Below are 19,390 nucleotides of genomic sequence, written 5' to 3' on the forward strand. Positions count from 1 at the left end.
GGGGACAGATAGAGAGGAAAAGGGAGGCTGCTGGGGACGGGGCCGAATGCAGCTGCTATTTAGCGATACCAGTGCCTTGCAGGCCTCCATTCCAGCCGTAAGCAATGATTTCCAAACTGGTGGTAAGAGGACTGTTGGGGCTCAAGACTGCCTCCTGAGGGTAGTCTTTTCACACCCATTTCAGAAATTAAGGAGCTGAGGCACAGAGGATCCACGCAGAGCTTTTTGACACAGGACAGCAACTCTTCCCCAAGATTTTCTCTTGCTGGTGCAGAGCCCTCTCAGTCTCCATCTGCCCCCTCTTCATTAGCTCCTCCCGGAAGCTCCTGGTTTCCCTGAGACTCCTGGGGTTTCTTTCTTTCTCTCTTTTTTTTTGCAGTACGCGGGCCTCTCACTGTTGTGGCCTCTCCCGTTGCAGAGCACAGGCTCCGGATGTGCAGGCTCAGCGGCCATGGCTCACGGGCCCAGCCACTCCGCGGCATGTGGCATCTTCCTGGACCGGGGCACGAACCCGTGTCCCCTGCATCGGCAGGCGGACTCTCAACCACTGCGCCACCAGGGAAGCCCTGGGGTTTCTTTCTTTAATCCCTCTGCTCCTTACTCCCCTCATTTGGGCACCCCTGATAAATGCCCTCCTAGCAATGACTTTGTTTAAAAACCATACTGTGCTCTCCCTTCTGCCTCCCCAGACTCTGCCTTGCCCGGTCCCTACTTCTACAGCTGACTTTGTGAGGGGCTGTTGACAGCAGGGAGCCCTAAGAGGTGCCCTCAGAGCCATCATAAGGGTAGAATGCTGACTGTAACTTACACAGAGGGCACGAGGGTTTCCTTAAGCAAAGGACTTGGAAAGGATGTTAAATTGAAAATCAGTAGGGACTTCCCTGGTGGTCCAGTGATTAAGACTCCGTGCTTCCACTGCAGGGGGCACAGGTTCGATCCCTGGTCCGGGAACTGAGATCTCACATGCCATGCGGAAAAAAAAAAATCAATCAAATTTCTAGAAAGGAATTGCAAAGGAAGAGCTGAATTTTATTTTTTTTACATCCAGGTCAGAACTTGTATTCACTGCTGGTGGAAGTACATAAAGATACGAATACTCTGGAAAACAAAGTTGAAGATGCTTATAACCATGACCCAGGAATTCCATGTCCAGGTGTGTGTCCTAGGTATTTGCCCTAGAGAAACTCTTTCTTGTACCTGCACCCAGGAGACATTTGCAACAAAATTCATAGCTGCAGTGTTGGTATTAACAGGAAAAAAAGAACTGGGAAACTCAAATGTACACTGACAGGAAAACGTGTGATAGTCACACAATGGAATACTATTCAGCACTGAAACAAACCATCCACAGCTCACAAATGTCAAGTTGAGCCAAAAAAAATTGTAGCAAAGGCTAGAAACAGTATGATGCCATTTATATAAAGTTCAAAAAATATTTAAAAACCACAAAGTGAGGGGAAAATAAACACAAAATATAGGACAGTGGTTACCTCTGGGGCCAGGGAAGAATACACAGGGCACGTGAATGGCATTGCCAGTATCCACTTCTTAAGCTGGCAAGTTGGGTACACTTCTGTTTATTATTTTTTACACCAGATATACTTTATGCAGTCTTTGGTATATGTTAAATACTTAGTGGTGTAGAATGGGGAAAAATGCACAATCTAAAAGTTGAGGATTATGTTGTATTCAGTGGACTTACTGAGGGCTTAAGCACAGGATACATCCTCTCAGATAGCTCTGAGGGACTATTCCAAAGAGGTATGGGAGGAACCAGGATATACAGAAGTTTTTGCAAAAAAAAGACCCAGGTAGTTGAACAGCAAGAGATTACTGTAATTACAGAAAAACCTGGACATCTCAAATTAATGAATTTAGTACTTTTCTGTGTATGGGAAGATACAAGAATCCGGGCTAAATGAAATTATTCTTTTGAGATGCACCTTAACTATCTAGGGCCAGTATCTTATTTTTCTCCATCCTGAATCCCCACAAAGTGCTGGAGGTAGCTGCAGTGGCTGATGACTTGATGGCTGTAACATCCTTTGTTTACTGATAAGGCAGGCATCATTCTTTGTCCTCAGGGGTAAACAAACACAAAAACTTCCTAGTCTGTTAAGGGGAGGGGCGATCCACCTAGATCCCCTGAGGGCCTTCCTCACTCATCTGACCTCCCTTGGGCTGCTTCTCCAACCCAGAAGTTTCCTATCTGTCTAAAGACCTGCCTTCCAAAAGAGGTATGTCACTTTTTCCACCGACCAGCAGTTTTCAACCAGGGGTGCGCAGACCACAGATAGAATCAGTAATCCAGGTGGGTCATAGGCTGCTGCAGATTCATCTTCCCTCAATTCTGATGTCCCCCTGCAGATGTCATGCAGGCCCTACCTGCAGTGTGGTCTTCTGATAATAGCCTTGCACACACGTTTCCCCTCCCTGCCCACCAGCCTTTGGTATGCCACTGCACTAAAACTGCTCAATGAGCATACTGTCAACTAAATGCCTGTAACAAGGTAAATGCCCCTGCACTGGACTGAAGGCACACACGGGTCCCACAGCCTGCTAGCAAAGCCTCAGGAGCTGTGGAGACAGGCAGGGCATTTGGCAGCTTGCGGATTTTGGAAAGGATCTGAGGGCACATCTCATTAACAGTTGAGCTACAATTTGAGGTCGAAGTGCTGGCTCAGAACACTGTGCTGTGGCCTCCAAGAATCTTGCAACAGCAGCAGTCTGAGATCATGTTCTACATCTGATTTCCTGCTAGGAATCACTGGTTGTGGCCAGAAACCCGTTATAAGAGCCATGTCTTTCTATCTTTATCTCTCTAACCATTTTAACATAAAATGAAAGAGATTGTTTTGGAGCCCTTTCAGGGCCACACCTTAGAATTGCTCTGAAAATAAGAGCTCTAAGTGTCTGATTTCTGTTGAGTTCTTAAGGTTTAGGAGATAGTGGCTGTTGATTTAGCTGCTGGGTCATGGGGCTGGGATCTTGGTCTTAAGCAGTCTGAAACACCAGTGTATTGCTGGGGAAACCACAAACCCTGCTTGCAAAATTCACGTAATTCTTTAGGAAACATTTTACAATTTCCTTGTTGTTTTTTTGCTGAATTTAATCCTAAAGTTCTTTCTTCTTAGTCAATGGAAAACAAACACAGTGGACTCAATAGGTCTTCAGCTTTACCCAAGGCTAGGAATTAAGGAATAAAAGCAGTTTTTGCAGCTGACCAGAAGAAATAATAATTAAAATCAAATATACACTCGAATCTCTCCATGCAAGGCAATGGGTTAAGTATGGAGATGAATGACATTGTTTTAGCTCTCAGACTTACAGACCAAGAGGAGCACTAAGAAAATACAAAAATAACTCTATCATAAAACGAAGCCCTCCCTTGAGTGTGTGTTGCGGGGTCGCGGGGAGATGTGCTGCAGAACTGATTTGAAATGGTATCAGTTCTTTCTTCATCAGAAGGGGAAAATAACTGCACCCACTCATGCCTGTTTTTCATTTGTCAGACTACTCTGGAATATTACCTGTTTTGAACTTTGAGAAATTCCCCGAGTCTGTGTGAAATTCCATTCCCAAATCAGTACAAGTATGGTTCACGTGTATGGGAAAGGGAGGTATAGAAGCTTACTTTCAAGATCCAACATAAACAAGAGCCGAAGAATGAACTAACCCTGGGCACTCACGTGGAGTGCCTGCCACGTAGGAAGCGCTCAAAAAGTATTAGCTGTAATTAAGGGAAAGCGAACATCCTTTCGGCTCTTGGCCTAATAACTCCTGTGTGACCGACGCAAGGACAAAGAGACCGGGTCACCTTGGCGGGCTGTCGGGCGCGCAGGGCGCAGGCGCGGGTGGGCACACGTGGCCGGCCTCGCGACCCCGCGGCCCGGGAGCCGGGTCCGGGCGCGCGGCCGCCAACTGTCCAGGCCGCCGGGGTCTCCGGCACCGCGCTGCGGGGCGACGGGTGAGGCGGCCGGGAAGGGCGGGCCGCGAAGGTCGTCACCAAAGTCGTGGGCCGGACGTGCGGCGCCGGGGCGACGCGGCGTGCGTGCGGGACTCGGAGTACGTGACGGAGCCCCGAGCCCTCATGCCGGCCGCGCCGCCCCGCCCCTCCCCCCGGGCCCCGGCGCCACAGACGGCTCAGCCGCGGATCCCAGAGTGGCGGGCGGGAGCGAAGGCGGACGGGGGCTCGCCCGCATCCCCACATAGCCGCGGGGTAGTTGGGACGCCCAGCCCGACCCCACCCCAACTCCCCGGGACGTCGCCCCCTCTTCCAGTTCCCGGCGCCCGCAGTCCCACCCCTCCCTCGGAGGCGAGGGCCCGAGTGACGGCGCGCCGGGCCAATGGCGAGGCAGCGCGGAGGGGGTGGGCTTGAGGGGCGGGAAGTGGGCGGGGTCCCCTCGAGCTGGGCAGGAAGTCCAGGCCGGCGGAGCGGAGAGGAGCTCGCGGTACTTGGAACGTCTGGACCTTGCGCCTTAACGCTTGCCCTCGGTGTCCGCAGCACCCTCTGCTTCTCTCTCGTGCGGCGACCTCAGGCGGCCGGGTGAGAACTCAAGGAAGGGCTGCTGAGCAAGCGCCCGGGCAGGCGGCGCGTGGGTGCCCCGGGCCCGCGGGCGCTCCTGCGCCTCAGACGGCGTGCCCGGGGGTTCGGCGGGGAAGGGACGGGTCGGCGCGCGCGAGCGGCCTCCCCGGGCCAGAGTTGCAGCCCAAGGCGGGGGCGCGGCGCCCGGTTTCTCCTGAGGGGAAGGTGCAGCTCAGCCTGTGATTACGAGTACGGGGCCGCGTCACTGTCCCGGGAGGTTAGAGGTAGAACACGCGGTCACCAGGACAGCAGGCGGTGAGGGTGGAAGGTTTGGCGAGCGCTCCAGGCCTAACCCGCGTGCTCATTAAAGCCAGGGCCTTCCGAAAATGGAGAAAGGGGGCCGGAAAAGGAGAGATGCCCGGGAAGCTGCAGCCCACCCCACCCCCGCGCCCGTGCCTCCCGCTGGTGGCCCTCGGCCTGGCGCCTGAGTGTCCATCCCTTTGCTGCTCCGGAATGAGCAGGGACTGATCTGCCTTCAGAAGGCACTTGATCTGGAGGGGACTGCAGGCGAGCCGGGGGGTCATTGGAAGCCCTGCAGGCGACCTCGCCCAAGTCGGGCACGAGGCGCTCCCTGTTCCCTGGGCTGGCCACCAACAATCGGCCCCTGATCTGACATAAAAAGGATGCACTTTAAGAAAATTTCCTGTTCGCTGCTTCCTCTGCAGTGTGGTCTCTTCCTCCTGGGCGGTGTGGGCAGCCGGTTGACCTGCTTCCGGGGCACACCTAGGCCCCAGCTGCCCGGCGTGCTCGTGCTGCCCCTGGTCCGGGCTTCAGTTCAGGCAGATAAAAGGCTGTGCAGGCTCCTAGTCAGACCCATCTTCCGCCCTGCCTGTGCTCCCTGCATTTTAATGACTTCGGAGAAAAGTTTTTCTATCTAATTTCAAGATAAGTTGAATTTTATTTTCACATCGTGAAGTCAGTCGACTGCCTTGTTTTATATCACTAAAATAAAACCAGAAATGAAATCTTACAACTGTATGATGAGGAAGTGTAATGAAGATGTGCTTAAAAGTGCATCTAAAATCTGTGAAGTAAATCAGTGATGGCATGGGGGATGCAGGGGGGAGCAATGACTGGAAATGGCCTCTGGGGACTTTTTTGGGGTGGTCATTGTTACACACGGGTATATGATTTACCAAAACTCAAAGTTAACTAAAATTTTAAAACTAAAAGATTTTAAGCAAATTTGCCTTTCTGAGATAAAAACTAGATACCTTTTTATTGGCTAATGAGTAAAATTCCATTGTTACAAAGAAAAAACAAAGCCACAGAAGTGACTTCAGTATCTAATTTTGAAACTTAAAAAGATGCCATCTGCTGCTTCAGAACATTCCAGAGAAGATAATGGAGAGGAGCCCAGCTAGATAATGGCTTCCAAACGCTGATTTGGTTCCTCCCCTCCACTTCAGTCCTACAAGTTGTTCAATTCTGTTGTTCCTTGGAGAGCCTCTGGGGGAAAAAAGCAAGAAAGGGGCTTTCTTTGAGCTCTTGATATTTGTTCTCTGTAGCTGCAAACCACCCCCCTCCCCTTTTTTCTAAAGGTGTTTTCAAAGGAAAGCGCTTCCCTTGCTGTATCCTGGTGCTCAAAGATAGAATCCTTTCTCTAGTTACAGATCACGACATTTCATAATTAAGTTTTTTAATTGGGGTGAAATGCCCGTTGAAAGCAACACTGACTAGATAATGTTATTTGTTTGCCCTGTCTTGCTGAAGACCCAAATACTCTGAGGTTTGAAAGGCTCAGAAATTGGCAAAGATCACAGCACATAGACCAAGGAGCTCATTCCTGGCCTCCAAACTCAGAATTTCTAACTGATTATCCAACATCGACCAATTGAGCATTCTCCTGCTACCTCAGGTTTTACTTGATGAACTGTGTTCCCAACTTTTAATTCACTGTTCCACTACAAATCAGATTTTCCTCCTGGTCACCCCCGCCCCCTTTTTTTTTTTTTAATCTTAGATGGGTTTGCTTGTGGCCCTCACGTCCCCTTGGTCCTGATTTGGTCCCTTTCCCATGGCCCCGCACCCACCCTCGTTGGTAACTAATGACAGCCGGTTTCAGACTCTCTCCTATTCAGGCACTCTGCACGCCATCAACATGTGAACCTTGCCCGCCAGCACGCGCACTGCCGGACTTTCTTTGCCAGTCGGACAAGACCTGAACTACTAGGGCCTTGCAGAGCTGCCCCTACCTGCTTTATAGGAACAATTCCCAGTGCTCTCCAGCAGGCATTTTCTCCCACTCCAGTCAGCCTTCCTACATGCAGTTTCTGGTTTATGCAGAGTCTTTATAGTCTAGGGATCCTCAGAAGTGACCCCTTGCATAATGAGTTGAGACTGCATTATGGTTTATGGAAAATATGGACTGTGCTTCCCCACAGAAATTCACCATGTCTGTCCTCAAGATCCACGCCAGAGAGATCTTCGACTCTCGTGGGAATCCCACCGTTGAGGTTGATCTCTACACCTCAAAAGGTATGGGCCACCTTTGTTTCTATAGACCCTAGCACCACGCTCCGTATTTTAAAACTTCAAATGACAGAGCCTTAGGCGAGAAAACATCTGTTACGGTAAAAGCCTTTCTTTCTGGTCTGCACATGCTGGTAGGCTGTGGTTCCCCACTGGGGGAAGGTTGGGAGGGTTTTAAGGCAAGAGGCCCTTGTCTTGGTGCTTCTTGGTACGTAGAGCAGAACACAGGTTGGCTGCTAGGTCAGTGAGGTGGGGAAGTAATGTGATAACCTTGTCCCTAAAAGGGCCTATCACTAGTTTGCTTCACAGCTTGCTGTGACCAAATATGTAGATACGGCAAGATAGGATGGATCTTTCTTCCTTGTAAAGGAAAGAGATTAGGGGACTACAAGGGTATATATAGTGTTCTTATCTGCGTTTCCAGAAATCACTCTTAGAGGATCCGGGACAGTTTTTACTTTGGGGTGTTGGAACATTCCAGAGGCTCATATTTTTACCTGGCTGTAAGTCCCTGTAGGAAGAATTTGCCCACGTGAGAAAAGGATAGAATGGGAACCCTTAAAAGCTCCCCCATTTTTCTTTTTTACTTTAAGAAAATCTAGTGCTTCCCTAGCCCTGCATTACCTCCAGCAATGTCTCAGCTGCTTTCTAAATGGTTGAAGTTGGAAAAGGAGCTTCAGGCAGAATCACCCAGAGGTGCTGAGCACAGACCTGCCGGTCAGAGCTGAGTCATGGTCTGAATCACAGGCCTGGCTGTGGAACCCTTCCCTTCCGGTCCTCCCTTCCCCCTTGCCCAGAAAGTGAAGGCCCCTGGAGTCGAGCTTCACAGGGCAGGAGTCTGCCTTTGGTTACTGTCGGGGTGCCCTCAGAACACGGCTCCTTCTGGGCATGTGCCTTGTGGCAAATGCCGCGTGTTCTCAGAAGGCGGCGAGAACTTCCTTTCAGCTTATGAAGCTGTGGCACACTTAGTCAGAGGGCGGGACTTTGCACTTGAAGTCAATGGACTTTGGACGACGAGAAGACCCAGGACGCTGGAAGATTGTTGGGAGGGGGAATGTTCTTTGAAACTCTTTAAAATGACTAAAATTAATGTCTTTTGACATTGAAATGAATGGAACTTTCTCTTATGTGTCTTAATCCTTTTAAGAAAAGAAAAAAAACCAGGAAGTCATAAATTTGTTAAGAACCTTTCATCACTTCTTTCGTTCTTAGAATTTATTTTTTAGACCAGTTTTAGGTTCACAGCAGAATTGAGTGGAAGGTACAGAGCATTCCTATCTACCCCCTGTCTCCACTATCACCATCCCCACCAGAGCGGTACCTTTGTTACAGTCGAACGTGTGTTGACACATCATCACCCAAAGTCCACAGTTGACCTTAGGGTCACTCTTGCTTTCCTCATTTCTTCACCTGGCCCAGCGCCTGATGGATACAGAGAAAGCCAGGGCCTGTGTCAAGAAGAACGTGTGTCCTGCTGGTCACACAGTCAGTGCGGTGGCACAGGCATGCAACCAAGTATGACTGCGATACTTGGTTGGGTTTTTCCTCTTAGTTCGTTGCCTTCACATCTCCCACACCCCCTAGTTCTCGGCATACCTCAGATGGGGAAATCCCTAACGGTTTCAGGGAGATTCAAGAGGCTGCCTACACTTCCTGCTCCCCTAACCCTCCTGCCCTGTGTAACCGGATTTCTGCGGTACCTTTCTTGGCACTGTCTGTCCTTCTCCAAGAAGATTTGCCGCTTTTCTGCTCCACAGTCTCGGCTTAGCCAGGCAGCTGGTTTCTGTATCTGCAGGACTGCGCAGTGCATGCTTGACTGGGTTCTAGTGTTATTGTGCTTATTCCTTTCCTCTTCCAGTCTGTCCTGTTTTCTGGTTTCCTGTTATGCAGAGAAGCCCCATATAGCATTTATTGCTCCTTAAGCTGAGGCAGATGAGCTGTAGATTCCTCTTGAGCCAGCGCTTTCAAGGCTTGAAAGCTGGCAACCTGATCTCACTTGTCTAAGGGAAGCTTGGCCACGGTGCTCTAGAGCTGGACTGTCTAAAATAGCCCAGTGTTTTCGTGGATTACTAGCTGCTAGACAAGCTTAAATCCCGTAGGTGGCCTGCATTGTATTTCTTTTAGGCCACGCTGCTGGGGGTGGTCCACGGCCCAGCTCCGGGGCACCCATGGGGAGCTTTGAGAAGTGTGGGCTCAGACCTCCCATTTGTTTTGGAATCTGCACTTTAACCCACAGGTGATATGTGTGCACGTTAAAATCTGAGAAGCTCTGCTCTAGACCTTTTTCTTTAGAGAAATTCATCAGCTATGCTCTAGTGTCTGCAGTGCGGAATCATAAAAACATGACAGGCAGGAGAAGCAGCCCGTCTGAGTCCTCCCATCGTTGGGAGGAAGTAACTGTTTCCTAAGGGCAGCTCCCTCAGTGAGCGGGGAGGGACTTGGTCAAGGGCGGGAGCTATTTCTTAGTCATTAACTATTTCTTGCCCTCCCTCTCTCAACATCCAGGTCTCTTCAGAGCTGCTGTGCCCAGTGGCGCCTCAACTGGTATCTACGAGGCCCTGGAGCTCCGGGACAATGACAAGACGCGCTACATGGGCAAAGGTAAGGGCCGAACCCAGGCCGGCCTCCCGGCAGCCACAGCCTCCCTCGCGCTCCCCGTGGCTTGCGTTTGAGGGTAGCAGACCTCTGACTCGGCCCAGAGTGTGGGCAGCGAGTATGGGCGCTGCACGTGGAGGAGAGGGGAGAGCGGGCTGATGGGTCCCAGCACCCCTGACCCCGTAGCTCAGGGCAGGTGCCGTAACACTTAACTTCTGCTGCGGTTTGTCTCCAGTCTGTGAAGAACTCCTGGTTGGGTCAGGGGATGTGGGAGAAGAAGAGGACAAGTTATCTAGTACTAAGGGGCAGCCTCGCATCCTCCGGGAGGGCTCTGAGGGCCTTCCGGGCCATCAGGCCTCTTCAAGGGTCTAGTCGCGGAGGAGAAGAGCTCCCAAAGGCCTGGCTGATGGCTCACCGTTGATGGGCTGTCGTTGTCTTTCGGTCTCTTTGGCAGAGCCAGCCTGCGCTGGGCTGTATGCAGACGGGCTGGAAACTGTGTTGGCAGTGCTCACCTTTCTGTAGATAGAACCTGTGTGGCCAAACTCCAGAAAAGCAGATAGGGCTAGACCGTGCATTCTCAACGGGGACGGGAATTGGTTCTGGAGAGGAAGCAAAAACATCATGACAGTTCATGGTTTGTGGCCCTCCGAAGGGCCACACGTGTAGACAGGTGGAGGGCACGTGTGCTGCCAACTCCCCAGGGAGGGCGATTAGGAAAGAGTCCAAAAACACTGCAGAGGAGGGGGCGCGGGCAAGGGCGAGGTGGGGCTGGGGGCACTGGGCCAGGGTCCCAGTGGCCTGCTGTAGGGAGGCAGCTTGTGCAGAGCTCTCCCCAGGGGCCTTGCAGCCCACGCGGTACGTGCCTACAGCAGCAGGACAGCGCTGTGCCCTGACTGTGATGAGGACAAATGCATGGTCCCTGTCTTCCTGTTTCCCCTGTCTTCCTGTTTCCTCTCTTTCTCTCACTCAGCCTCCTTCCCAGCCTGTTCTCTTCTCAGTCTTTCTTTTTTCCTTCTCTGCCCATCTCTACTGGTCAGGTGTCTCCAGACCCGTTAAGTATATTAACGAGTTCCTGGCACCAGCCCTGTGCACACAGGTAATACATACATTGGGCGTCCTTTAGTCTCTGCAGCTGGCCTGCCCAGTGCATGGTCTTGCCAACTAACCTCCCTGCAGACATTCTGGATGGTTGCTCTGTGTGCGGCTCTAACCCTTGGGGGTCCTAGGTAAGAGCACTCAGACTGGGCCAGAAAGCCCTCCGATTCCAGGGGGAGAGGGCGCTGGGGATTTGAAGGAGGTCCCATTGAAGGTCTTTGGTGGGCTCTGAATATCTGGGTTAACGTGGTGAGTGGTTCTCTCCAGCAGTGCTGCTCAAGCCTGTCTTTCATTAATGTCGGTAATTTGATTTGATTATTCCTTCTAGGTGTCTCAAAGGCTGTTGAGCACATCAATAAAACTATTGCGCCTGCCCTGGTTAGCAAGGTAGGACCTGCCTCCTGATAACTAATGTATGTTAATGCTATCAGAGCGCCTCCCAGGCCAGCCCAGGAGGCTTTTCTGTTCATGGAGAGCTTATTCTGAGAGCTAAAGAAGCCGGTTGGATTCCCTGTCGTGCATGCGAATAACTTCGCCTTTCCTAACCCACCCTCTGCCTGTCCATGTGTCCATGGCTAACAGCGCATGGAATTGGATCTGAGGGACAGGCGGCTCTTAGAGCCTTGATGTTTCCCCACAACCATCTTGACCTTCGGGGGGTTAAGATCCAGATTTTAAGAGCGGCTCTCAGGGGCGTTAAATGTAGTATCCGTGGCGACTGACTCATTTTTCGTGAACTGTGGAATTATTTACTGTGTTGTTAAACAGCAGAATTTCCGTTATATAAATTCCTACCTGGAGCCTCAATGTGTCAAACAGGTAAAAGCGGAGCTGCTGTAGGTGAAGTGGGTCTGGGGATCCCACAGCCCAACCTACTGTGCAGCTTGGTCTCGTTGATCCTCCCTCCAGCCCCGCTCTCCGTAGCCGTGGCCCTTTGTCGGGTCCAAACCCAGCCTCGGCCTGTGTGTCCTCCTTGGTAGGGCCCCTCTCCCGGCTCCACCCTGCACGCAGGTGGCAAGCGGCTCCTCTGCCGATCCTCTCCCCAGCTTGCCTGCTGTGGCCTGGCCCACATGGCTGGCTGTAATCGTCCCCAGGCGGAGGTTTTCAGCACTGCCCTTGCCGCGCACACCTTCGTCCCGGCCTCCTGGGGCCCTCCACACGCCAATGTTCTTTGTGCCTCAGCGCCCTCACCTGGCCTGACAGTGAGCAGGGCTTTCCGGGACATTTTTCTTTACCTGGGGGAGACAAACTTCAGTCTAACTCTTGGTGAGGGTTGGCCTCAAGCCATCTGCTGGGGTGGCTTCTAACTTTACCCAAAGATGCCTTGTCACGAAAGCCAAAGATGCCAAATTGTTAACGTGGCACGGTGGGCTTACAGATTCTGGTTTCCTTTCATATTTTAGGTTTTATATAAGAAACATTATAAATAATATGCTGGTATCATTCACTTACGGAGTATTTAAAGTAATGCCGACTTTTATTACATTACTTTGAGCCAGTTTTTAAGACACTAGTTTTATTTATACTCTCGCCAAAAATAGTCATTTTCATCAGTCGTCAAACATCATGCTAAATGATGGTGGACTGCATACAAAGCTCGTATCTCCCATCAGATGATGGAGTTTGCTGTCACTGAGGGCAGCCGAGTGATGGCAGAAGCTGACTTTGATGGTAAAGAACAATGAATTCTGTTATTTGCTGCCCCAAAAGTCACACTGCTTTGGAGTAATTCCTTCTTTAGCATGAACCAGACAATTCTGCCTCGTGTGTAACGTGACCTCGGACTCCCTCGGTAGACTCCCCTTCACGACATGAGGACCATGCATTGTCGGATCCCTCGTGCTTGGAGAAGTGCCTGATGCTCTTAAAGCAAGTGAAGGGCATTGTTCTGCTTCCCCATTTTCTCTTGGCATTCCCCCCTTTTTTTGCCTGCCAGACGCATGGATAACACAGAACTGATCTGGGCTTTGCACGGTTCCCAGGGTTGATGGCTCTGGGACAGGAGGGCACAGGGCATGCAGGTAGAGACCCCACTCCCTCCCAAGCAGCTTATCCTCGCTCTCCCTGTAGAAACTGAGCGTCGTGGAGCAGCAGAAGATCGACAAGCTGATGATAGAGATGGATGGCACGGAAAATAAATGTGAGTGGCCTGAGGTGGGGTCTTCGCCAGGGAGGTTGCGGCTTCTCCTGAAGACCCTTGAAGTCCTTTGGGGAGAGGTCGTGTCGTCCCTAACGATGAATTACGTAACTGTCTGTGGTCCTCCCCTAACTCTAATAAATCACGTTTTTAAATGTCAGGAGCATAGCCAGCCGACAGCACCAGGCATGTAGGGTTACTCAGAAGAGGCTCGTGCTTTATATAATCGAGCAATTTGTGGGATTTTCCAGAGTCCCATGGACCAAAGAAAGGGCTTTCTCTTTGGGGGAAAAAGCAGCTTATGTGGAAGGCTACTGCATTTCTGGTGTGAATATGCAAAGGAGATAGAAAGGAAAAGGTTCCGAATACATCCAGGGTGCACACAGTGGTGCAGGTGGGGGCGGCCAGCAGGAGGAAGGCTGATGAGTAAGAAATCAGTTAACGTAACCTGTTCTGTTCTAGCCAAGTTTGGTGCGAACGCCATCCTGGGAGTGTCCCTGGCTGTGTGCAAGGCTGGCGCCGCTGAGAAGGGGGTGCCCCTGTACCGCCACATTGCCGACTTGGCTGGCAATGCTGAGGTCATCCTGCCAGTTCCGGTGAGTGGCGAGTGTTCACTTTCTCATGGGGTCCCGAGACCTCCCGCCTCTTGACCTCATCCACGTGTGACTCTCCACACGGGTAGGAGCAGGCTCTGGGGGTCTCGGCTGCAAATAACTCCACCGCCGCCGCCAGCTAAGAGTGACCCTGAGCAGGTGACTCAGCCGCCCTGCACCCATCTCCTTAGTTGTTGATGGGAGATGAAAATTGTACTGCCTTGTCGGGTTGTGTGCACTTGCGGTGGTAGTGACTGCAGTGCAGAGAGACCTGGTGGCTTCAGAGCCGCACGGGCCCCACATGGGGGCCATGCACCTGGGCGTCGTGGGGCTGCTGAGGGGCGGGACCCCCCGGGCCTGGAGCTGTACTTGTGTCTCTCCCCACAGGCTTTCAACGTCATCAATGGGGGCTCTCACGCTGGCAACAAGCTGGCCATGCAGGAGTTCATGATCCTCCCCGTCGGGGCCGAAAACTTCCGGGAGGCCATGCGCATTGGAGCGGAGGTATACCACAACCTGAAGAATGTGATCAAGGAGAAATACGGGAAAGACGCCACCAACGTGGGAGACGAAGGCGGGTTTGCTCCCAACATCCTGGAGAACAAAGAAGGTAGAGGCTCCGGAGGAAGCCCCTGGGTTTCTGAGCACCGCCCCCAGCGTCTGCGAGCCTTCCACGCCTGCCCTCAGGGGTGCTGCTCTTTCCACCGTTCGTTCATTAAGTAGCAAAATGCAAAACCCTGCAGACATGGGAGCTAGCGCTTCATTTTTTAAAAAAAACAAATCACGCTAAATTATCTTACTAATTCGACTTCTGAACGTCCTGATGATTTGCTTAAACTGGGCTGACGGTGGGGTTGGGAGGTGGTTCGTTTTCTTGCTGTCGTCCCTGCTCCCCCAGCGATGGCAAGGGTTCGCAACCTGCTCCGTGTTCAAGGATGCTGGCTGTGATGAGGACTGCTGCTGTCAGTAACCATTTCGGGTCATTCAGCTGCCGTAATGCTGCACAGGCTTTATTTAACTTTGAATCCTTAGGCACAGGATGAAATGTGAGAGTTGAGTAGAGAATACAGAAGTCCTAGGAAAAGAATTCACGGATGAATTTTTTGTTTTAGGAGAACAAGTAGGGTTGCAAGCATATTTCATTGCCTTCAAGGATGGCTAGTGAAGGAAATGTCCATCCTGCTCGTTGGGTCGGTCATACGAAATTGCTGATGTTCGGCTATTTTAACCTATAAAAAGTGGCCCTTCACGCAGTTTGAATCTTGAGGGTCTTGGGTGGGAACACTGGAACAGGGGCCGGTGTCTGTCAGTTTCCCTACCGGCAGCGCTGCCGAGCGAGGCCGACCCTGAGCCTGGGCCGGACAGCAGAGCTGGAGCGGGGGCCTCGCTGTGCGGGCTCCCTCTTGGATCTCAGCATTGGCTCTATTTAAAGCCAGTTCTGCGGGACAGCTGATCTCAGCTGGTCACTGTATCTTGGCCGGCACAGCTGTTCTTTGGTGCTAAATTTGGGAGCACTTGTCAGTGAAAAAGCCTCTTAGAGTCCATTTCCAACTTGGCCATGCACTAGTGGCCCTGACCAATGGTTTCTTGCCCCAAAGCAGAAAAGAGTAACTGGAATCTTTGAAACTGGTGCTTGGGGCCAGAGCACCTCTTCCTCTTCCGTTACGGTTCCCATTTGGCAGAGTTAAAGGGGAATTTTATCTCCATCCTCCTGGTTTCCAAACTCTCACCGCATCTCTTTCCAGCCCTGGAGCTGCTGAAGAACGCCATCGGGAAGGCGGGCTACACCGATAAGGTCGTCGTTGGCATGGATGTGGCCGCCTCTGAGTTCTTCAGGTCGGGCAAGTATGACCTGGACTTCAAGTCACCCGATGACCCCAGCAGGTACATCACACCCGACGAGCTGGCCAACCTGTACAAGTCCTTCATCAGGGACTACCCAGGTGAGTGCTCCCGGAGCGGCTGCAGGTGTGCGAGTGGGTGAGGCCTTCACTGGGGTGCCTGGTGCAGCAGAGCGGGCAGCCGGCCAGCCGTGGTGCAGTGCAATCGCCTCCTGTCACTGTCACAACAGCCTCCTGAGCAAACGTGGTCCTGGCTCCACTGAAAGTGAGGAAAGGAGCCGTGAGAGCCAGGACCACTGGGTGCTCCTAGGCTCTGCGTCACCTCATGCGCATGGGAGAGGGGACACAGGCACAGAGTGGGTTAGAACTTGCCCAGGGACACACAGCAAATGGTGGAGCAGGTGTTCAGACCAGGAAGCGTCTCTAAGGCCTTGCGTTTAACGTTAAGTAACTTGGTGGAAGCGGAGCCAGGACGCGGAGCCAGGACACGAAGCCCGGTCTTTACCCCTCTGGGTCCACAGCTCTGTTTTTACTCTCAGTGGCGCTAAACTCACCGTCCTGGGCCGCAAGTTTCCCACTTAACAACTGTGGGGTTGCAGGATTGCACGTGACTGCAATCCTTGTCCCGGGAGGGGGTTGGGAGGCCAGGTGAGTCGGGAGGGGAGGACAGGAGGGGGCTCTGGGGTGCTGCGGGGTCAGCAGCCTGGGAGGCCACGCTGAGGGAACACGCCCTTGCCCTGCTCTGCTCAGTGGTGTCCATCGAGGACCCCTTCGACCAGGATGACTGGGAAGCTTGGCAGAAGTTCACTGCCAGCGCGGGAATCCAGGTGGTGGGGGACGACCTCACCGTGACCAACCCCAAGCGGATTTCCAAGGCTGTGAGCGAGAAGTCGTGCAACTGCCTCCTGCTCAAAGTGAACCAGATCGGCTCCGTGACTGAGTCCCTGCAGGCGTAAGTGCCCTTGCGCGGAGGGCGGGGCCTCCTGACTGGGACTCCTGGGGACCTTTAGAGTAAGCTTTGGCCCCAAGGGGATCAGGGTGTTGGGCGGTTGTGTTCTAATCCTGACCACTTGGTGGCCCTACACTCCTGATTTACTGTCACACGGAGAACGTTAGTCAGGAGACACACGTCTCTCTCCCTCGAGGAGGCTGAACCCAGTTGTTCAAACGTGACTAGAGGGCAGAGAAAGGTCCTCGGGCCCTTCAGAGCGGGCGAGGGTTACCCTCTTCCCCAGCAGTTGGGAGCTCAGGGCTGCCCCTGGCCCCCCACCCGGAGTGATGAGTCATGGCCTCAGGAGGCCAGCAGGGACCACAGTGCCCAGGCAGTGGAGCCATGCTGTCTGCTTGTCCCTGGCTTCTAGGTGCAAGCTGGCCCAGTCCAATGGGTGGGGTGTCATGGTGTCGCATCGCTCCGGGGAGACTGAAGACACCTTCATCGCCGACCTGGTGGTGGGACTGTGCACTGGGCAGGTAAAGAGCTCCCTGGGGTGAAGGGTGCTCCCTGCTTCTCTCTCTGACCTCAACTTCCTGAGCACAGACTTGGGGGGCAGGGGGGACAATGGGGTCCTGGGTGCCCCTTTTATCCCCTCTTCCTAGGGCCAGGGATCCTCTTTAAGAAATTGCTGGCTCTCTGCCGTGGCACTTTCCCCTTGCCCAAAATGCCCATGAAGATTCAGTGTCCACTGTAAGCAACCGTGGCCTTTCTTTTCTCCTTCCAGATCAAGACTGGTGCACCATGCCGATCCGAGCGCTTGGCCAAGTACAATCAGATCCTCAGGTAGAGAGGCTACCTTCGCTGCGTGTGTGGGCTTGCTTGGTCTCCAGGAGGAGCCCCTGGCCCTGTGGGGCTGGTACAAGGGTTGGGGCAGGGGCCCTGGCCCCTGATATGTTAGGTTGGCACGGTCGGGTGCCTGGCAGCGTTGGCCCAGAGCGGGGCCTGTTCCACACGATGCTGCCATCTTCTGGTGGGAGAGGGAATTGGCTCCCCTTTAGACAACTGAATCAGAAGTTGGGGAGCTACAGGGAAGCCTTAGTGATGCTCTCATTTTACACCCTTGTTTTGTGGACAAAGATACCAGAGCTCACAGAGAGGAAGAAGAATCGCCAGCGGGCACACAGCAGGGTTTCAGTGTTCAGCGCCTTCTGACGTTCTGATCCCTCCCGTTTTTGTCTCAGTGTGTCCTTGGGAAGCACCTATAAACACAGGGAGACCTGCCCTTTTGTTATTTTATTCCAGTCTTGAAGGGAAAAGGAACTTCCATTTTATAAGTCCTCCCACCATACCCCATCTTTAAAACTTTATCCTGGAAAATTTCAGGCATATAAAAAAATCTGGGGCTTCCCTGGTGGCGCAGTGGTTGAGAGTCCGCCTGCCGATGCGGGGGACACGGGTTCGTGCCCCGGTCCGGGAAGATCCCACATGCCGCGGAGCGGCTGGGCCCGTGAGCCATGGCCGCTGAACCTGCGCGTCCGGAGCCTGTGCTCCGCAACGGGAGAGGCCACGACAGTGAGAGGCCTGCGAACCGCAAAAAAAAAAAAAAAAAAAAAAATCAGTGAACAGTAGAATGTACTCCCTTCCCCATTACCTGGATACACCAGCTGTCTGTGTTCCTCCATGTTTTGTCTCTTTACACCCTTTTTTCCTGGAGAATTTTAAAGCGAATTCCAGGCATCTTATGATTTCACTTGTATATATTTCTTTCAGATAAAGACTTATTTTTGTTTTTTAACATAACCACTCTACAATGATGATGCCCACGATTAGTGGTACTATCAATACCCCCTTTTTTTTTTTTGATATCAGGATCCAAACAGAGTTCACACTAATGAGTGCTCCCTCCTTATTTCCCTGTGCCATTTGTTGCAGAAACTGGGTTATCCTTTCATTGAAAAAACATTTTCTTAAATATTCTAAGAAATAGCAATCCTACCATTTCTTCTCCTTTGTCCTTCAGAAACATTGGGGGGAAGAGAAGGAAGGCGAAGGGGCGGCCAGTGGACAACTTGTTGGGTGAATTGGGTGGACGGAGAGAACCGAATGCTCTTCTATTCCTGGCATCTCCAAGAAGCTCAAATTTAGGGGAATAGTTAGACAGACTGGGCGATGGTTGGGTCCCCAACTTCCTGGCAGGAAGTGTGTCTTTAACCACTTCTCTGGGTGGGAAAACTTACTGCACTGAGGTGTGACTTCTCTCTTTCCCTCCCTGTCTATCTTTCTGCTTCCTAAGAATTGAAGAGGAACTGGGCAGCAAGGCCAAGTTTGCCGGCAGGAACTTCAGAAACCCCCTCGCCAAGTAAGCTGTGGGCGGGTGAGCCCTGCGGTCACTCGTCGGCTAATTAGACCTGCTCCTGATGTCACCTGGGCAGCTCAAGGCCCCCGCCGATGCTCTGAGGGGCCTCTGATAGTTAACTGCCCTCTCCCCTTCCTGTGACGTTCTCAGTGCTTCCTTAGACCCGCTGCAGAAGCCGAGCTTGACCAACTGGAACCCTGCTGGAAACCCTAGCTCTCTAATTATATAATTGGCCCAAATCATTGTTTTTCTCACCTCGCTTCCACCAAGTGTCTGGAGCCATGTGTGTCTGCATTGTAATCTCCAAGGCGTCCACAGGCAAGATCCCCGGTGGTTTTGTGTGCAAAATAAAAAGGCCTCAGTGACCCATAGGGATGCTCTGTGTGTATGAAGTGGTCCGTCAGTCTGTCTGTCCTCACGTCTTGAGTATTCATGGAGCACCTCTACAAGAGCTGAGGCTTTGTGTCATGACAGAAGCGGGGGAGGAGTTTGTGCAGGACGCCACGTAAGCCCTGGGGAAGGGCAGGTTTGGGAAGAGGTGGGAGATGGGGTAGCCTGTGCCCTTCCACAGCAGCTCGGGCAGCGCCCGGACCAGAGGCCTGACTTCAGGATCAGACATGTTAATTTGGGAGAAAAGAGCTCTCACAGGTTACCTCAAGGACAGCAGCTTTCAGGTCACACCATGAGTCCAAACCAGAGGGAAGCTGAGCGTCCTGGGCAGGCTGGGGGGCAGGTTCTCCATCCTTAGGGGAAACTGGTAAAAGAATGGTTAGAGGTAGCTC

At 52.3% G+C, this 19,390-nt stretch overlaps 1 protein-coding gene across 3 annotated transcripts; it reads left to right on the plus strand.

The window, feature by feature from the left end:
• Window positions 1-3,920: 3,920 nt before the first annotated feature.
• On the plus strand, window positions 3,921-18,996 carry ENO1 (enolase 1). 3 transcript variants are annotated; one of them, XM_060141535.1, is made up of 12 exons: window positions 3,921-3,967; window positions 6,970-7,063; window positions 9,563-9,658; window positions 11,076-11,134; window positions 12,818-12,887; window positions 13,347-13,480; window positions 13,865-14,087; window positions 15,223-15,420; window positions 16,069-16,270; window positions 16,680-16,788; window positions 17,037-17,095; window positions 18,546-18,996. In XM_060141535.1, the coding sequence occupies exons 2-12, from the start codon at window positions 6,979-6,981 to the stop codon at window positions 18,613-18,615; spliced, it is 1,305 nt and encodes a 434-aa protein (XP_059997518.1). In that variant the 5' UTR covers window positions 3,921-3,967; window positions 6,970-6,978; the 3' UTR covers window positions 18,616-18,996. The 3 variants fall into 3 exon arrangements, with proteins under 3 accessions (XP_059997518.1, XP_059997516.1, XP_059997515.1); XM_060141533.1 differs by lacking the exons at window positions 3,921-3,967; window positions 11,076-11,134 and adding exons at window positions 4,390-4,546; window positions 10,690-10,748; XM_060141532.1 differs by lacking the exon at window positions 3,921-3,967 and adding an exon at window positions 4,390-4,546.
• The last annotated feature ends 394 nt before the right edge of the window (window positions 18,997-19,390 follow it).

The sequence above is a fragment of the Lagenorhynchus albirostris genome, chromosome 2, assembly GCF_949774975.1.
Source record: "Lagenorhynchus albirostris chromosome 2, mLagAlb1.1, whole genome shotgun sequence".
In the NCBI taxonomy this organism is placed as follows: Eukaryota; Metazoa; Chordata; class Mammalia; order Artiodactyla; family Delphinidae; genus Lagenorhynchus; species Lagenorhynchus albirostris.

Bases quoted from the DNA above. Each gene is read 5' to 3' on its own strand.
- ENO1 (XM_060141535.1), top strand. From the start codon at position 6,979: ATGTCTGTCCTCAAGATCCACGCCAGAGAGATCTTCGACTCTCGTGGG. The intron at 9,659-11,075 runs GTAAGGGCCGAA...TATTCCTTCTAG, and splicing joins GACGCGCTACATGGGCAAAG to GTGTCTCAAAGGCTGTTGAG. The intron at 12,888-13,346 runs GTGAGTGGCCTG...GTTCTGTTCTAG, and splicing joins GGATGGCACGGAAAATAAAT to CCAAGTTTGGTGCGAACGCC.